General features: G+C 51.5%; 1 protein-coding gene across 1 annotated transcript in view; it reads left to right on the plus strand.

Annotated features, from left to right (window-relative positions):
- The window catches only part of ALYREF (Aly/REF export factor), a 5,722-nt gene extending 862 nt beyond the window's left edge, over window positions 1–4,860 (plus strand). The window contains exons 3-8 of the mRNA XM_007959805.1: window positions 448–579; window positions 1,873–2,020; window positions 2,615–2,678; window positions 2,761–2,960; window positions 3,544–3,609; window positions 4,793–4,860. Of these exons, the coding sequence (XP_007957996.1) occupies window positions 448–579; window positions 1,873–2,020; window positions 2,615–2,678; window positions 2,761–2,960; window positions 3,544–3,609; window positions 4,793–4,860 (678 nt within the window). The remainder of the gene's footprint in view (window positions 1–447; window positions 580–1,872; window positions 2,021–2,614; window positions 2,679–2,760; window positions 2,961–3,543; window positions 3,610–4,792) is intronic.
- The last annotated feature ends 10,587 nt before the right edge of the window (window positions 4,861–15,447 follow it).

Below are 15,447 nucleotides of genomic sequence, written 5' to 3' on the forward strand. Positions count from 1 at the left end.
GGCGGGAGCGAGCCGGGCGGGGGCGGCCCGCGGCTGAGCCTGTTTTGGTGACGGAGAAGGGCCGAAGGAGCGGGTCGGTCCGGGGCCCGGCCGACGGGTGCCGGCGCCCGCGGGGTGGTGGGCGAAGGCGCGGGAAATCGGCGTCGGCCCGGGAGGCGGAAACCCTCCTCGGCCCTTTGTCTCGTTTGGGCGCCGGGGCCTCGTGGCGGCCGGGAACTGAGGGAGCGCTGGGCGCGGCGGCGGCGGGAAGTTAGTTGAAGGGAACTGAGAAGTTGCGCGGCCGCAGCGGGCCGCGGGGACCGGAGCCCCAGGGGCTAGGGGTCCCTGCACCGCGTCTTCTCCCGGGACCCGCGTGAGGGAGCGTCTGGGGTTGTCGTGGGCGAGGGGAGGCCCGGAGCGAGACTGACAGGCCCGTTTCTATTCTCGGGCGACCTATTCCCGCTTTAGCCGAAGCAACTTCCGGACAAGTGGCAGCACGACCTCTTCGACAGCGGCTTCGGGGCCGGTGCTGGCGTGGAGACCGGCGGGAAGCTGCTGGTGTCGAACCTGGACTTCGGAGTGTCGGACGCCGACATTCAGGTGGGAACCTGGGGCTTCTCGGCCAGCGGGGCTGTGCGGTCTGGGATGTGGCCCGAACCCCTTTCCTCGTGAGGAGCGCGAGTCTGCCCGGCCGCCCGCGGGACGGCCTCGGCGCGTGCGCGGACTCGGCCCGTCGGTGCTTCTCGGATGCGCTCGGCGCGCCGCGCCGGGAGCCTGACGCCCTGCCCGAGCTTCCGACGGCCCCGACAGACCCGGGCTGCCGGCGTTGTCAGCTTTGTGCCGGTTCTGAGGATTTAGGAGACGAGCAGCGTCTCGCCAGAACGGACGGGCACAGCGGCAGGTTCTTGCCTGCAGCGTTTTCCTCGTTGTCGGCCTTGAGTCCTGTCTGGGGGGACCGCTCACCCGTCACCGTCCCCGCATCTTGTTCTTGGCGCCATTCTCGAAATATCTTTGGTTGGAGCCCCTGGACTTTTTTTTTCTTTTTAAAGGGGAAAAACAAAAAAAATCTGAATCCTAGATACAGCTAAACTTATCTTCTGGTTAAGGAATAAATTTTTGGGCTCAGACTTGGAGATGGCTGGGTCAGGGTGCTGGGCCTTCCTGGGTTCCGATTCCCAGAGCCCAGCCGCGACTTTGCCACGGGAGGACAGAGCAAGGCCGGTGAGCACTCACAGTGTCTCAACACTTTTTTTAAGGTGGTTTCTAGCATCCCCTGGAAACCGCTTTTGGTGAACTCCACTTCCCGCTGTGTGCCTGCGGCCGGAGTAGCCCCACACTCTGGGTTCCCTCTCCAACTCCCAGCCTGCCTGAGGTCAGGGCAGTTTCCATGGCAGCGCTTGACTTCAGCCTTTGCGGCAGGCTTGAGTAGGAGGAGAGGGAAAGGTGAGCCAGAACCTGCCTGGGGGGGGGCTGGGGCCAGGGTCCTCCACAGTGGTCGGGGCTGTCCCACTGTGTGCGCAGCTCCCCCTGCTCTGTGATCTTGGCCTTTGCTGCTTCTTGGACGCCTCCTTGGGGGTCTTGTAAATTAGTCCTTCATCAAAGACAATTGTGGCTTAACCTTGTGTCCTCCATAGTGGACTTTGCAGCTCCCTTCACCTGCCTCACGAGCAGATGTCCAATCCCAAAGCTGACAGGGGCCCTCAGACCCACCTGCTTTAGGAAGTTGCGTCCCGTCAGCCCCGTCCCTCCCCTAGTGCCCATTCCCACATCCCAGCCCCGCGTACGTCTATCTCCCGGGGAAGCATCCCAAAGCAGATCAGTCCTGCAAGAATGGTCCCTGGGACACCAAAGGTCTACAGCTTTGCTGATGACCTTGCTCTTTCCGGACCCCAGGAACTCTTCGCTGAATTTGGGACTCTGAAGAAGGCTGCCGTGCACTATGACCGCTCTGGCCGGAGTTTAGGGACAGCAGATGTGCACTTTGAGCGGAAGGCCGATGCCCTGAAAGCGATGAAACAGTACAATGGTGTCCCTCTGGATGGTGAGTATTCACCTGGACCAGATCCGTGAGGGGCTGGATCCTACACTGTGGAGTTTGGGGCTGGTACCTGTCATGCAGGACTGCGGCCCCCCTGTGGCTCGGAACCCTCTGCATTCGCCCCTTTGTCTCTCTCTTCCATCCTGCCACCTCTCATGCTGTCCCACACATCTGGACCAACCTCTTGTGAACCCCCATCCAGCAAGCTACATCCCTCCCCTCCTTCAGCTCCTTCCGGAAGATTCACTTCTGTGAAGCCTTCTCAGAACCGCCATAGTACACCTCTGAGTGCGGGGCTGTAGTCGTAAAGACAAAGGTACTGGTTCTTCTTCCGTGAGGTCACCCACACCTTTCTACCCACAAGCACCCCAGACAAGTTACCGACAGCCCGCCAGGGTGGACAGGAAAGGAAGCTGAGCTGCTGGTGGGGTGGTATCTGCTCCTCCAGCAGTCCTGTCAGGCCTGTTTCCTTGTTGGAAGCATTTGAGGCGCAGAGAGACCCTTGCCAGTGTTTGCATGGACACCAGGGTATGGTGGAACCTGTGCTGACCACAGAACCCGTCACTGGAATGTACTCTCTTGTATTCTTTGCCACAGGCCGCCCCATGAACATCCAGTTGGTCACATCACAGATCGACACACAACGGAGACCTGCACAGAGGTGAGTCTGGAACTGGTGATGGATTGCTGTGTCTTTCTTGGAGGCCTGTCAGCAAGTGAACAAGGCTTGTTTTTCTCGCCAGTATAAACAGAGGTGGCATGACTAGAAACCGTGGCTCCGGAGCTTTTGGCGGTGGCGGCGCCCGGAGAGGCACCCGTGGGGGCAGCCGGGGGCGAGGCAGAGGGACTGGCAGGAGTTCAAAGCAGCAGCTGTCAGCAGAGGAGTTGGACGCCCAGTTGGATGCTTACAACGCCAGGGTGAGTCCTGGGTTGGGGGCCAGAGGTGGGCTACCACTTGGGTCACAGTCCTGGCCTGGTGTCACCCAGAGCCTGGCTGGCAGCAGGAACCTTGCAAGTGAGCACCCTCTCTTGCTCTATTTCAGATGGACACCAGCTAAACAGACCTGCAGATCTGTGCCCGGAATAGGACCCAGACGATTGGCCCGTGCTCCCTAGTGGGAGGGAGGGTGGCGGGCCGTGGCTGGGCAGCCAATGATGGATTTGGTTCTTTTATGTTTTAAAATAGGATTTAAAAACTCATGTAAAGGTTTTTCTTTTCTTTTTTTTTTTAAATTCTGGAACAGACCTGTTTTGTACCGAGTTATTTTTGGGATAAACTTTACTGGTTGCTGTTGTGGAGAAGGTGGTGTTTTCACCTTTGCCATAATAAAATAGAACTGTGTGTAGAAATGGATTTGTCTGGTTTGTCCCAGCGTGGGAGGCCTGGCCTGCACGGGACCCTGGATCGGTGGGGCGGGGGTGAGGCTGTCAGGGGCAATCCTGAGGACCTCTCTGGCATCCTGGGAAGCCTGGCTGTCCATTCTCCTGTCTCTGCCGGTCCTAATCCTCTTTCTTTTACTCAATAGGTGAGATGATGGCGAGTGGGGGGGCCTTTGCCCGGAGCTGCCAGTTCACCCTGCTGCACTGTGGAGGTGAGGGTCTAGGGGAAGGTCGGGGCACCATGCCATTTCCAGAGGTTTCTGGTGACCAGGTTGGCTGTCTTTCTCTTCATACTCTAGTTCTCAGAGAAATCTGGGTCTGGCCAGTCGGATGTCTTCATGCAGTCCAACCATGTTCCCTCTACTGTGTGATGTTCTGGAGTGAGACATGTTTCTTACTAGTGGCATGTGGTGAAATAGGGACAAGCCTGCAACAGTTTTCACGGCAGAGAGCCAGGGAGAGTGGCTGACACGGAGCCACTGGCTCTCTGCAAGCCTTCTAAACTGGCCGTATTCTGGGCCCATGCACTTGTAGAGGGCCGTGCCCAGCAGACACTCCGATCTGCTGAAGGCTGGTGAGACCCAGGCATGCTGGTTCTGGCCCTTTTCCCTAAGCACACTGAGGAGCACGGGCTTGTTCATGCCAGGAGCAGGGTGATGAGCTGGCGACAGCCATTGGCTGCCTGGGGGCAGGGAAAATGGAGCTCCATCTCCTGGCTGGAGACCACAGAAGGGTGGGTGCTAGTCCTAGAATCTTTGCCAGAAGCCCTTCCCTGGGGAAGCAGCTGACTTGCCCCATGTGGAGGGCAGACTTCCTTGGCTGGGTACAGCTCTGTGGGGTCTCCATTAAGGACAGGACTTGTGAGTCATGGGGGGAAGAAAAATAGGGAATGTGGGCTGCTATGTCTTTTCTGTAGCGCTCAGGCTGCCAGCCGTCAGGCCAGGCTGTGGGCTAGGTGCACAGATGCAGATACCTCGGTGACCACATGAGGTGACCTTGGTCCCTCCAGGGGCACAGTCTAGCAGAGGAAAGGATAGATAAGGTGATGAGCAGCTGGTTTTGTTCCTGTGGCAAGTGGCTGTGCTCTGACTGGAGAAGGGGTTTTGTTTGGGCAGCTGGGCGTCATCCCTGAAACCAGGGAGATTGTTCTGGGAACTGTTAGTATGTGATCCGGTGGCCTCGGTAGGTGAAGGAACAAATAGTCAGTGAATGCTGAGATGAGTGGAGGAGTGTAGTCACCTGGGGGTCTAAAGGGGAGGTGTCATGAATGGGGAGAGAGTCCCAGGAATAAAGGCGGTGGGAGAAGGCAGGACACAGGCCGGGAGAGGCACTGGCAAATCTGGTCTGCATGAGTGTCTCTTTGACACTAACCGTAACCCTGCTCCAATCTGGCAGCTGGTGGCATGTGGGCAGTCGTCGTGACCCAGGGAGACCTGCGATTGGGGCCTAGGAAGCATGCTTAGAGGCAGGAGGACAGATGGGACTGGACCATGTCAGAGAGCCAGGGAACCACACAGTGCAGAGATAGGCATGGACCAGGGCCTCCAGTCAGAAGGATAAGGCTGGCCCAAGCCACAGCGGGCTGACATCAGTGAGGGTCGTGGGTTTGTGAGGATCCCTGTCAGAAGAGGAGGTGACACTGGTCTGCTTTCTCCTCCTTTGTATTTATGGCTCGCCCAGTGGATGGGGGCTGATGGTCTCCCTGAGAGTGGATCGGGTTGGAGGCACATCCCGAGAAAGGCACTCTCTTCCCTAGTCTAGCCACGTGGTCCAAATGCAAGCACAGTGATTGGCCTGGAGTGGGGTTCTTGGCTCGAGCTTGGCCAATTCTTTAGGGGTTCATAGTGTGTGGAGAAAAGGCAGCCACTGTTGTTTGTCCCTGTCTGCATCCCCCGCGTCATGGCCAAGAGTCATGAGGGGCTAGGGGCAGGCAGAGGGTGTGCAGGGCCCAGACTCCGTCCTTCCAGCGGCTGTCACCATGCCGCTGAGCTTTCCCTGGGTGTATCTCTGCTGAGGGCTTCTGTATATCTTGTCTCGTCCTCCTGGAAGTCTAGTGAGGTTGTTTTTGTTGTTGTTATGTGCCGTCAAGTCACACCTGACTCATAGCGACCCCTCCTTGGGTTTCCGAGGCAGTATCACTACGGAAGTAGGATTGCCCAACCTTCCTTCCGAGGAGTGGCTGGTGGGTTTGAACCACCAGTCGTCTGGCTAGCAGGCAAGTGTCTTAGCCACTATGCTACCAGAGCTCCCCTAGTGAGGTTATCCACTCATTTTATAGTTTGTACAATTTGAAACGTCCTTATTCAACAAACGTTGGGGTGTCTGCAGCCACTCTCTGGAGCTGGGCACAGCGGTGAACAATATACAGATCCCTACCTGCTTAGAACTTAGGGAAGAGACTAAGTTACAGGATACCAGGTGGTTTAGGCTATAGAGACAAAGCTGGGGGAGTGTGGAGGGCTTGCAGGGGCCAGGGGGCCTGCTTAGTGATCTTAGGTCTAAGGATGGAAGAGGGAGCCGCGTGGAGCTTTGCAGGCAGAGGGAAGAGCACATGGGATGAGCATGCACTGAATGCACGTACAAGCCAGGGGCGCACCTCTGGTGGAAGGGCCTCATGCCGTGGGGCGCGTGGGCCAGGGCGGCATGTAGAGGTGGTCCGGAGTCGGCCTCGAGGGCTGCCCAGCTGAGCATGGTGGATTCCTGTAGGGGGCACTGCTGTCGAATGTGGGTGACGTCCTTAGTGACAAGACAGAGATGATGGAGGGGGCGTTTTTGTCTTCAGTGTGTTTAGTGAGGTGTGGGATAGGAAGGTTTCTGTAAAGGAACTGGTTTGATTGAGAAGGTGACATGATCAGACAGTACAGAGGGGGGTGCGGTGCACCGAGCCCCTCTCTCTGGGAGGAACCATTGCTTGTCATTGGAGGCTCTGTTAACGAGAGCTTTGTTGAGACAGTGGCCGTGCCCTTGAGGTGACCCCTTCAGAGTGTGACGCGGTGGTTTATCGTGTACTCACGGAGCCGTGCATCCAGCACCACATCCATGCCAGAGCATCCTTGTTGCTGAAGAGAAACACAGTACCCGAAGCAGTCACTCCTGTGCCTCCCCTGCCCCCCAGCTCTTGACACCTAGCCATTTCCCTCTGTCTGTGGATTTGCCTGTTGTGGGCCTTTCACATAAATGGAATTTTGAATCACGTGACTGCACGTGGCTCACCGAGCATAGTGCTTTGAGGTCATCTGTGCCTCAGTGTGTCACAACTTCTCATTCCTTGTTGCTGAACAATTTTTCATCATATGGACGTACTTCCATATTTATCCATTTACCTGTTGGTGGACACCTGGCTTGACCCCACTATTTTGGCTATTAGGACAAGGCTTCTGTGGACCTTCTTGGACAAGCTTTTGTAAGGTCGTGTTTTCTGTCCTCTTGGCTATATTGGAGTGGGATTGTTAAATCATATGGTAACTCTGTGTTTAACCTTTTGAGGAATCCCCAAACTTTTCCAGCATGGCTGTGATTACTCACAGTCCCTCCAGCAGTAGATAAGGGTTTCAGTCTCTCCACCTCCTCCCCACACTTGTTATTATGCGTCTTTATTCTGACCATGCTGGTGGGTGTTACTGTAGCTCATTGGGGTTTGGATTTGCATTGGCATTTCCCTGATGACTAATGACACTGAATGTCTTTCTTGTGCTTATTAGCTATTCATGTATCTTCCTTAGAGGAATGTCTGCTCAGAGCCTTTGCCTGCTTTTTGGTTGAGTTACTGCTTTTTATTGAGTTGTAAGAGTTCTTTATGCACTGGACACAAGTCACTTATCAGAAATAGGATTTGCACATATTTACTCCCATCCTGTGGCTTTTTGGTGGTGTCTTTTGAGGAACAAACATTTTTCATTTTGATGAAGTCCAATGTGTCAGTTGATTGTAGAACCAAGTAATATGAAGTCTTTGGCAACTTCAGTCTTCTCTCCAGTTATTGTGATGCTGCTTATTGGTCCAGTTGTGAGGATTTTTGTTTTCTTTATACTGAGGTGCAATCCATCCTGCAGATTATAATCTTCAATCTTCATCAGTAAGTGCTTTAAGTCATCCTCACTTTCAGCAAGCGAAGTTGTGTCTTCAGCATATCACAGATTGTTAATGAGTCTTCCTGCAATTCTGATGCCACTTTCTTCTTCATATAATCCAGCTTCTCTGATTATTTGCTCAGCATGCAGATTGAGTAAGTATGGTGAAAGGGTACAACCCTGATGCACTTTTTTCTTGACTTTAAACCAATGGAAGCAGCAGTCAAGATATCAGACGATGTGTATGTATAGCATTGGGGGAATCTGCTGCAAAAGACCTCTTTCCGGTGCTGAAGAGTATCTACCTCTTTGAAGACTAAGGTGCACCTGACGTAAGCCATGGTATTTTCAATTACTTCATATGCATGTGAGAGCTGGACAATGAGTAAGGAAGATTGAAAAAGAGTCTAAAGTTTTCAGTTTGAGTTGTGGTGTTACTGAAGAATACTGAAAGTACCATAGACTGCTAAAAAAACTAACAACTCTGTCCTGGAATAAATGCACCTGGACTGTTCTTGGAAGCGAGAATGGCCAGACTGTCTGACCTACTTTGGTCATGTTGTAAGAAGGGACCATTCCTTGGAAAAGGGTATCATGTTTGGTAAAGTGGAGGGTCAATGAAGAAGGGGAAGGCCCTCAACGAGATGGATTGACACAGTGGCTGCAATGACGGGCTCAGGTATAGCGAGGATCGTGGAGCTGGCACTGGACTGGGCATTCCATTTTCCTGGTGGGTGAGAAGTAGCTGAATAGGGTTGCCATGAGTCGGAGACAACTTGATGGCACCTAACAACAACAAAAAATGTGTCAGTATTTTTGTTTCATTGCTTGAACATTTAGTCTTTGATACAAGAAATTGTTGCCTAATCCCTATGTCATGAAGATTTACATCTGCATTTCCTTCCAAGTGTTTTATAGTTTTAGCTTTCACCCTTAGGTCTTTGGTCCATTTTGAGTTCATTTTTGTATATGGTGTAAGGCAGGGATTCCACATCATTTTTTCACATCACTGCAGATCAGAAGGGGAGGAACAGCAAGTACTCCTTTTGAATGAATGTTGGATGCCCTTGTGTTAAAACCAATATTCAACTGAGTAAAATGTTACCCAATAAAATCAACTTTTGAGTTAAGGGAATAAATCTAGAATTTATTCACAAAATTTCCAGTTACTACAATTTACCTGAGTCACACTTCAGATCGTGATAGCACATCAGGATAATCACTCAGTACGCCAGCTTCCAATCATTCCGTGGTCTCAGGTGTTCCCCTTCAGTAAACAGGTTCTTCTTTATAACTGTATTTTTGTTGATGTCTGGAGTGAGAGTAGTGCTTGTGGATAAAACTTTCCTCTCTGGGGAATCTGGACAACTTGCCTAGAAGTGTTCACAGCCTGAAGAGAGTCGAATGTCTTGATTATTGTCATCGTGTCTATCGCGTGCAGCAGAATGGAACTGTGGAGGTTTGACAGCTGCATGGGCGGGCGGATGCCAGTGTGCCTGTGTTAGAAAGATCACAGTCAGCTTACTGCCGTAGTCATGCCTTGTGTTGGTCACTCTTAGAAACGTTTGTGTGAAAGGGTGGTAGAGAGATCCTTCTGAAGGTTATGTAGCATCTTTTCCTCTTAACATTTAAGGATTTTGTACACTTTTTATTTTGAAATTCAGATTTATAAAACCAAGAATAGTGTACCGAATTCTTGTATATTCACCCTGATTCCCCACATGTTCACGTTTTTACCACGATAAGCTTTTTCTGAACTGAGTCAAAGTTAGTTGTAGTCCTGATGTCATTTTTTCCCTAAACACTTTCTGTATATATTTTTTTGGAAACAAAGACATGCTCTTATATAATCAGCAAATGAAGAGAGACACACACCGTGATCTGAATGACAACTCCTATGTCGCCAGAGCCAGTTGTCCCAACAGTCCTACTGCAAGTGTTGACCTGGTCCAGGGTCTGTTGCATTTAACCATCACGTCTCTTTGTTCTTGCTGGCTGCCACTGAGCCTGTCCCCACTCACGGGGACTTCGTGCACAGTGCAAAGAAATGCTGTCCATTCACCCCAGGACCAGCTGTGGACCAGGCAGCTATGCTCTGCGGAATTGTCGCTGGTCTTTCAGAAGTCGGTCACCAGGCCTGTGCTCCCAGTGCTGCCAGATGTCAGCCGCACACAGGCCTCCACTGCGAGGTAGGCGGTGGCTGACCTGGAGGTTCACTGGCTGGGAATGGAACCCGGGTCTGCTTCCTGGAAGGTGGCGGTTCTGCCGCTGAATGAACCTGTCAGGGCTCTTCATTGGAGTAGCTCTTGAGGCTTTCTTTGTCTCTCATTACGTGGACACTTAGGAAGAGCCCTGGTCAGCTGTAGGTCATCCCTGTAGTGTCTGGCATTTTCTCATGGTCAGACATAAGGGTTATGCTTTTGTGGTAAGAATGCACGCCCATCGAAGTACCTGGTGTCCATGCACCTCATTACAGGTGATGCTACCTTGCCCACCTGGTTCCGGTGGGATCTTGTAGGTGCCTGTGCTGTACAGCTGTTTCCCCTTTGTTACCGATCAATACCTGGGACACCCTGTGAGGCTGCGCCCGCGCCTGCCACTCGGCCAGCATTGCCCACTCTTTTCTGCCTGGACACTCCTTGGCTCTTGCTTGCACACTGGTCACTGTGACGTGCTGGTGATTTTTCCAAAGCTCTGCTTTGACGTTTATTAGTTGGAATTAAGGAAGCACTGTCCTTTCTCCTTCATTGGCTGACTGAGCAGTCGTGGGGATCAGTACACACTCGTGGCTGTTCATCTTGTTCTGAGCCGAGTTATCCTGTCAGTATTTTGGTGCACTCATTGTTCCAGCTTTGGCTGTTGGAAACTCCTGCAGGTTGCTTTCGGGGCCCTCGTCCTTTCCGAGCCCTCCTTTATTCCCGCCGCTGTCAGATCCTCCAGATGCATCTTATTTTTCCTGCCTTTTCCTTGGAGCCCTGCTTCCTTTTACTGAAGAACGGGTATAGGAACTGGAGTAGGGTGGGTCCTAATTCCATCTGAGTGGGGTCCTCAGAGAAAGGAAGAGACACAGACAGCCACAGGGAATTAGCCTCAGGAGGAACCAACGCAGCTGACAGCCTGCAGAGCAGGGAAGGCACATTTCTGTGGTTGTAAGCGCCTACTCGGTGGCTCTTGGTTACAGCCAGCAGTGCACTCGCGGCCCCACCCCTGAAATCTGAACCAGGGGGTCTTGAAGCCAACACAGGCCCAGGGGACTAAAGGGCAGTCCACTGAACCCTAGGGCACTCCCTCAGCTGTGTCCAGACCGTGGGAATTCAGATGACACTGTCCTGGTTTCTTCACCAAATGAAAGCCCAAAAAAGGAGACGGGGTCACAGTCCGGTGGACGCCATCAGTTCCTGCTGGACAGAGCTGGGCCTCAGGAATGGGTATGATCATGTGATATTTGGAAAGCATTATGAGTTTAAGTGGGTGTGTTATAACATTTTTGTGTTAAAAATAAGGTCCCCAACCCCTGGGACTATGCCCCTAGTTACCCATTAGGTCTGGAATTGAACCCACCCACTCCTGTGGCTTCCAGCCAAACAATAGACAGACACGGGGTGAACATTTACCTTAGGTAGATACACTCCTTGGAGAGATCCATCAGTCATGGGAGAATAAAAGGGCAGTGTTTGCACAGGGAGACGGCTGGGGGGACAGGAGTGCATGGGAGGGAAGGACACTGGGAAGAGAGCTGTTACACTGTGAGGTATTGCGGTCAATGTCATGAGACAAAATGTATATGAACTTTTTGTATGGAAAATGAATTTACTCTGTAAACTTTCACCCAAATCACAATAAAAATTGTTTAAAAAAGTCCCTGTCGGATGGTGAGTTTATGTTGATGGGAGGAGGACAAGTTCTAAAACGGAGGGTGAGGATGGCTGTAAACTTGAAAATGTCATCTGTGTCACGGAATTGTACGTGGAGATGCTTGAAGGGGATACGTTATGCTGTGTGCATTCCTAACAACAGATACGATAAATGCGAGCTCAGAGGACGGCGTTTGCCCAGACAAAGCTCAGAAGCAGGAAGGGATAGAAAGGAGTGGAAACGGGAAACTGGGAGGAAATGGGAAGAGAGCTGTTACACTGGGGAGTGCAATCAGTCAAAAACAAAATGTGTATGAAATGAGGTGCAAGGTCGCAAGATAGAACATCAGTATCAAAAAGAATGCATCCACTATAGCCTGGAAACTAATAAAGGAACAAATTCAGTGCAAGGAGTGCCAGGCCTGTATGTGCCAAAAACTACAGATACTGCTGAGAATTAACAACGTCCTAAACAAATCCGTAAGATTGTCTATGGATTGGAAGATTCAGTTGTTAAGATGGCAGTTCTCAACCAATTCTCCTACAGAGTCAGTACAGTCCCTCCCAAATTCCCACTGGGATTTTGTTTGGCAGATTCACAGATCTTAAAATTGATAGGGAAAGCCACTGGACCTGGGATAGCCAAAACAATTTTGAGAAGAAATGAAATTGGAGGGTATACACTACCTGCTTTCAAACTTCTAGTAAGGCTACAGTAATCATGAGATTGTGATGTTGGATAAGGATGTGGACCGAATGGAACAGAGCACAGGGTCTGGAAATAAACCTGTGTCTGTGGTGAATAAACTCGCACTGGTGGCCAGACAGTTCAATGGGAGTAATTAGTATAGTGCTTTAACAGATGGTGCTGGGGCAAAGATGAAACTTTGACTCTTACCTCAAACCATATGCAAAAATTAAGAAGTGGATGGTTGACCTGTATATCACAGCTGAAAACTGAAAGAAGTAAACAGGAGAAAATCCCGCCACCTTTACCTTGTTATGTGCTGCCGAGTCAGACCGGACTCGGCGACCCCTCCTTGGGTTTCTGAGGCAGTAGATTGCCCCATCTTCCTTCCGAGGAGTGGCTGGTGGGTTTGAACCACCAGCCTTCTGGTTAGTCTGGTTAACAGTCAAATGCCTTAGGCACTATGCATTACCTTAGGCAAGAGTTCTCAGACCCAAGGCCAAAAGTAATTTTCTCTTCCAAGGACACAATTGAGAAAGTGAAAGACAAACTACTCAACCGAACAGATGTTTCCCATTCATGACAATAGTAAAAAAAAAAAAAAAAAAAAAACTGCCACCCGACTATTTTGCACATGAATTACTATTTTGCACATGAATGACAAACATCTGGCAGGAATGAATGCTGAGGTGTGGGGTATGAGTAACACTGACTGATGGTCAGGGTTCTGTGTCAGCATGGGTGGGCCATGATTCTCAGTGATTTGGCAGTTTTGTGGTGATGTAGTCCTCCGTTTTATCAGAATGCTGGTTTCACAAAGTGACCCAGACTGTGGAATCTAACCATGTTGGTGAGTGAGGAGGAACGGGTGCGTTGCTTATGGGGTACAAGTAGCTCCCACGTAACAATGGAGTTGTGTCCCAACCACTTAATCTCAGGCAATCCTGAGGTAAGTCGATCTTTTTTTTCCCTTCAGTTTTCATAGCCTGCTATATACGGCGGTGTTTGCAACAGTAAATCATAACACTGAACATAGGAGATGATAACCTCAAATTACATGCTGCAACATGGTATGTAGTACACAATACTAAGAATAAGATGTACCAAAAAAAGATGGTCCTGTTAGAGTGGTTTGTCAAAAGCCAGGCACTGCCAGGACTGAGTTTCCGTTGATGATGATGGCATTGACTGATGGCAGGGTTACATAGCAGATTCATGTGATCGCTGTAGCGGTCCAGAAGGGTGGTACACTTGTGTAAGAAGTTGAGCTGCTGAAAGCCGTGTGATGTATTTACACCGACCAACAACAACAGAAGTGTAGCTGCTGCCTTACACAAATGCCTCATGGGATTTGGGTCCTTGATTGGGAGGTTTGGAGCCCTGGTTTCACAGTCCATCCCTGTTAACTAGTCTAATAATTGTGTTTAGCACTTCTGTTCTACCTCCAAGTTGGCTGTGTAGTGGTATTGGCTGAGGTCTTAAAGCTTGCCCATGCAAGGCACAATTGGCCTCTGTTCACCTGGAGCTAGGGGGAGGAGAAAGTCAAGCATAGGAGGAAATAGAACGTGTGAGAATTGTCTCCATGAATAACTGCCTTCCTTGCCAGGAGGTCAGACTAAGTGGTGTCCGGCCACATGACTGAGTATTTTCATCAAAGATTCTGTAGAAGAATCCTGATCAACAGAGAGAAAAGGCAGAACAGAATCTCACATTTCCATGAATTCAGACTGTGGCAGCTTGGACGTCTCGGATGAAGCTCGGAAACTACTGCTCTGAGGTCATCTCTCAGTCTGAAACCAGAAATACCCCGACGTCTTCTGAAGACCAAATAGCAGCTCAGTGCACTAGAAGGAAACGTCTGCCTTGAGCACTGTGCTCTTTTAAGATCTTTCTGTATGGGATCAAGTTGACAAGAGCACCTCCAAAGATTAGATGAGAAGCTGGGGCAGTGAGTTCCATTAATGGACAAGGGAGGAGCAGCTCAGAAAAGTGTGAGGACGGTCGCACGACTCCCATGTAGTCTGTAATCTGTCCCTGAATTGCACATGCACCACTGTTGACCTGGTGCATGTTCTGTGTATATTCACAACAAATGACTGTTTCCAAAAAAATGAACAAGCTGCAGCAAGTACTTCCTGTCACACACCCCATGAGGGACTTGCATCCAGGACATAAAGGAGTCCTGGCTGCACAGCGGTTAAGCACTCGGCTAGTACTGGAAGGCTGGGAATTCCGGCTCAAGCAGCAGCTTCGCTAGACAAAGACTTGGCACTCTGCTCCCCTAAAGATGATAGCCAAGCAAATCCTATGGGGCAGCTGTCCTCTGTCACCCAGGGTGGATGTCAGAATAGTGGCAACATCCAGGATAAGAATACACTCTTATTAATAACTCAAACGATTTCCAAGTGCGCCAAAAACCTTTAATCGACATTTACCAAGGAAAACACGCTCCACATCATTAGTCATCAGGAACTGTTCCAGACCACGCTGTCACCACTTGTTTTTGTTGACAGTGGCCATGAATGGCTCTGCTCAGACACCCAGTGTCAGCAGGGGTTTGGCCAGCTGGCATCTGCACATATTGCTAACCCCAGGGTAGGGAAAATTGGTTCACACAAAAGGCTAAACATGTTGGGGGCATTACTCCTGACAGAAACTCTTGCAGCTTGGCGGGAGGTCCGTTAGGCTGAAGGGACAGGCCAGGGAAAGCCCACGGGCAGCTTCTGGACGTGTGGACAGGCAGCGGAGGTCCAGGCCTTCGGCTAGGGGCGGCCGTTTCCGGGGAAGTGGCTGGTGCGCCTCAGGGCGGCCTCCTCCATCAGCACCAGCAGACACGGGCAGGGCAGTGGTGACACTGCCACCCGCACGCACGCCTCTGAGGTCGCCCTAAGCCTAATCCGCACTTAAGCTCCTAGAAAGCCCTCGGGACAAGGGACAAGGGACGCGCCAAGTGGCACCAAGAGGAGCAGCGCTGCTGTGCAGACGGTCTGTGCTGCCGAGTCCGGGCGCGGCTCTGGGAGAGGCGTCTGGGCTGGGCGCCAGGCTGGGCGATGTTAATGGCAGGCGTTCACTGCGATGGTCACGGCCATGCGCGCGGTGGCCATGACTTCAAAAGATGTGTGTTAAGCACCAAGAGATGCGACCTGCAATTTAAAATGCTTCCAGGTCAGAAGAAAGCTGTATGAAGCGTTAAGAGAGGAACGCAACCAGTCGACCGCATGCAAGGAGCGGAGCGCGCGGGAGCGCGGACACACCGTCTATGCACTCTGACCCATCTCGTTCCAGGCGCAGAGGACAAGAAGGAAGGGCAGCGCCCCGAGGAGCTTAAGCCACCAGGATGGGAGCGCCAAGCAGACACCGCTGGCAAAGAAGGCAGCACAGAGCCGAGGCGGGTCGGCTGCCGGCAACGGGACCGTTCTCCCCGCCAGCCGGCGAGGG

Source organism: Orycteropus afer, unplaced genomic scaffold (assembly GCF_000298275.1).
Source record: "Orycteropus afer afer isolate SDZICR_OR568_19922 unplaced genomic scaffold, OryAfe1.0 scaffold00018, whole genome shotgun sequence".
Classification (NCBI taxonomy): domain Eukaryota; kingdom Metazoa; phylum Chordata; class Mammalia; order Tubulidentata; family Orycteropodidae; genus Orycteropus; species Orycteropus afer.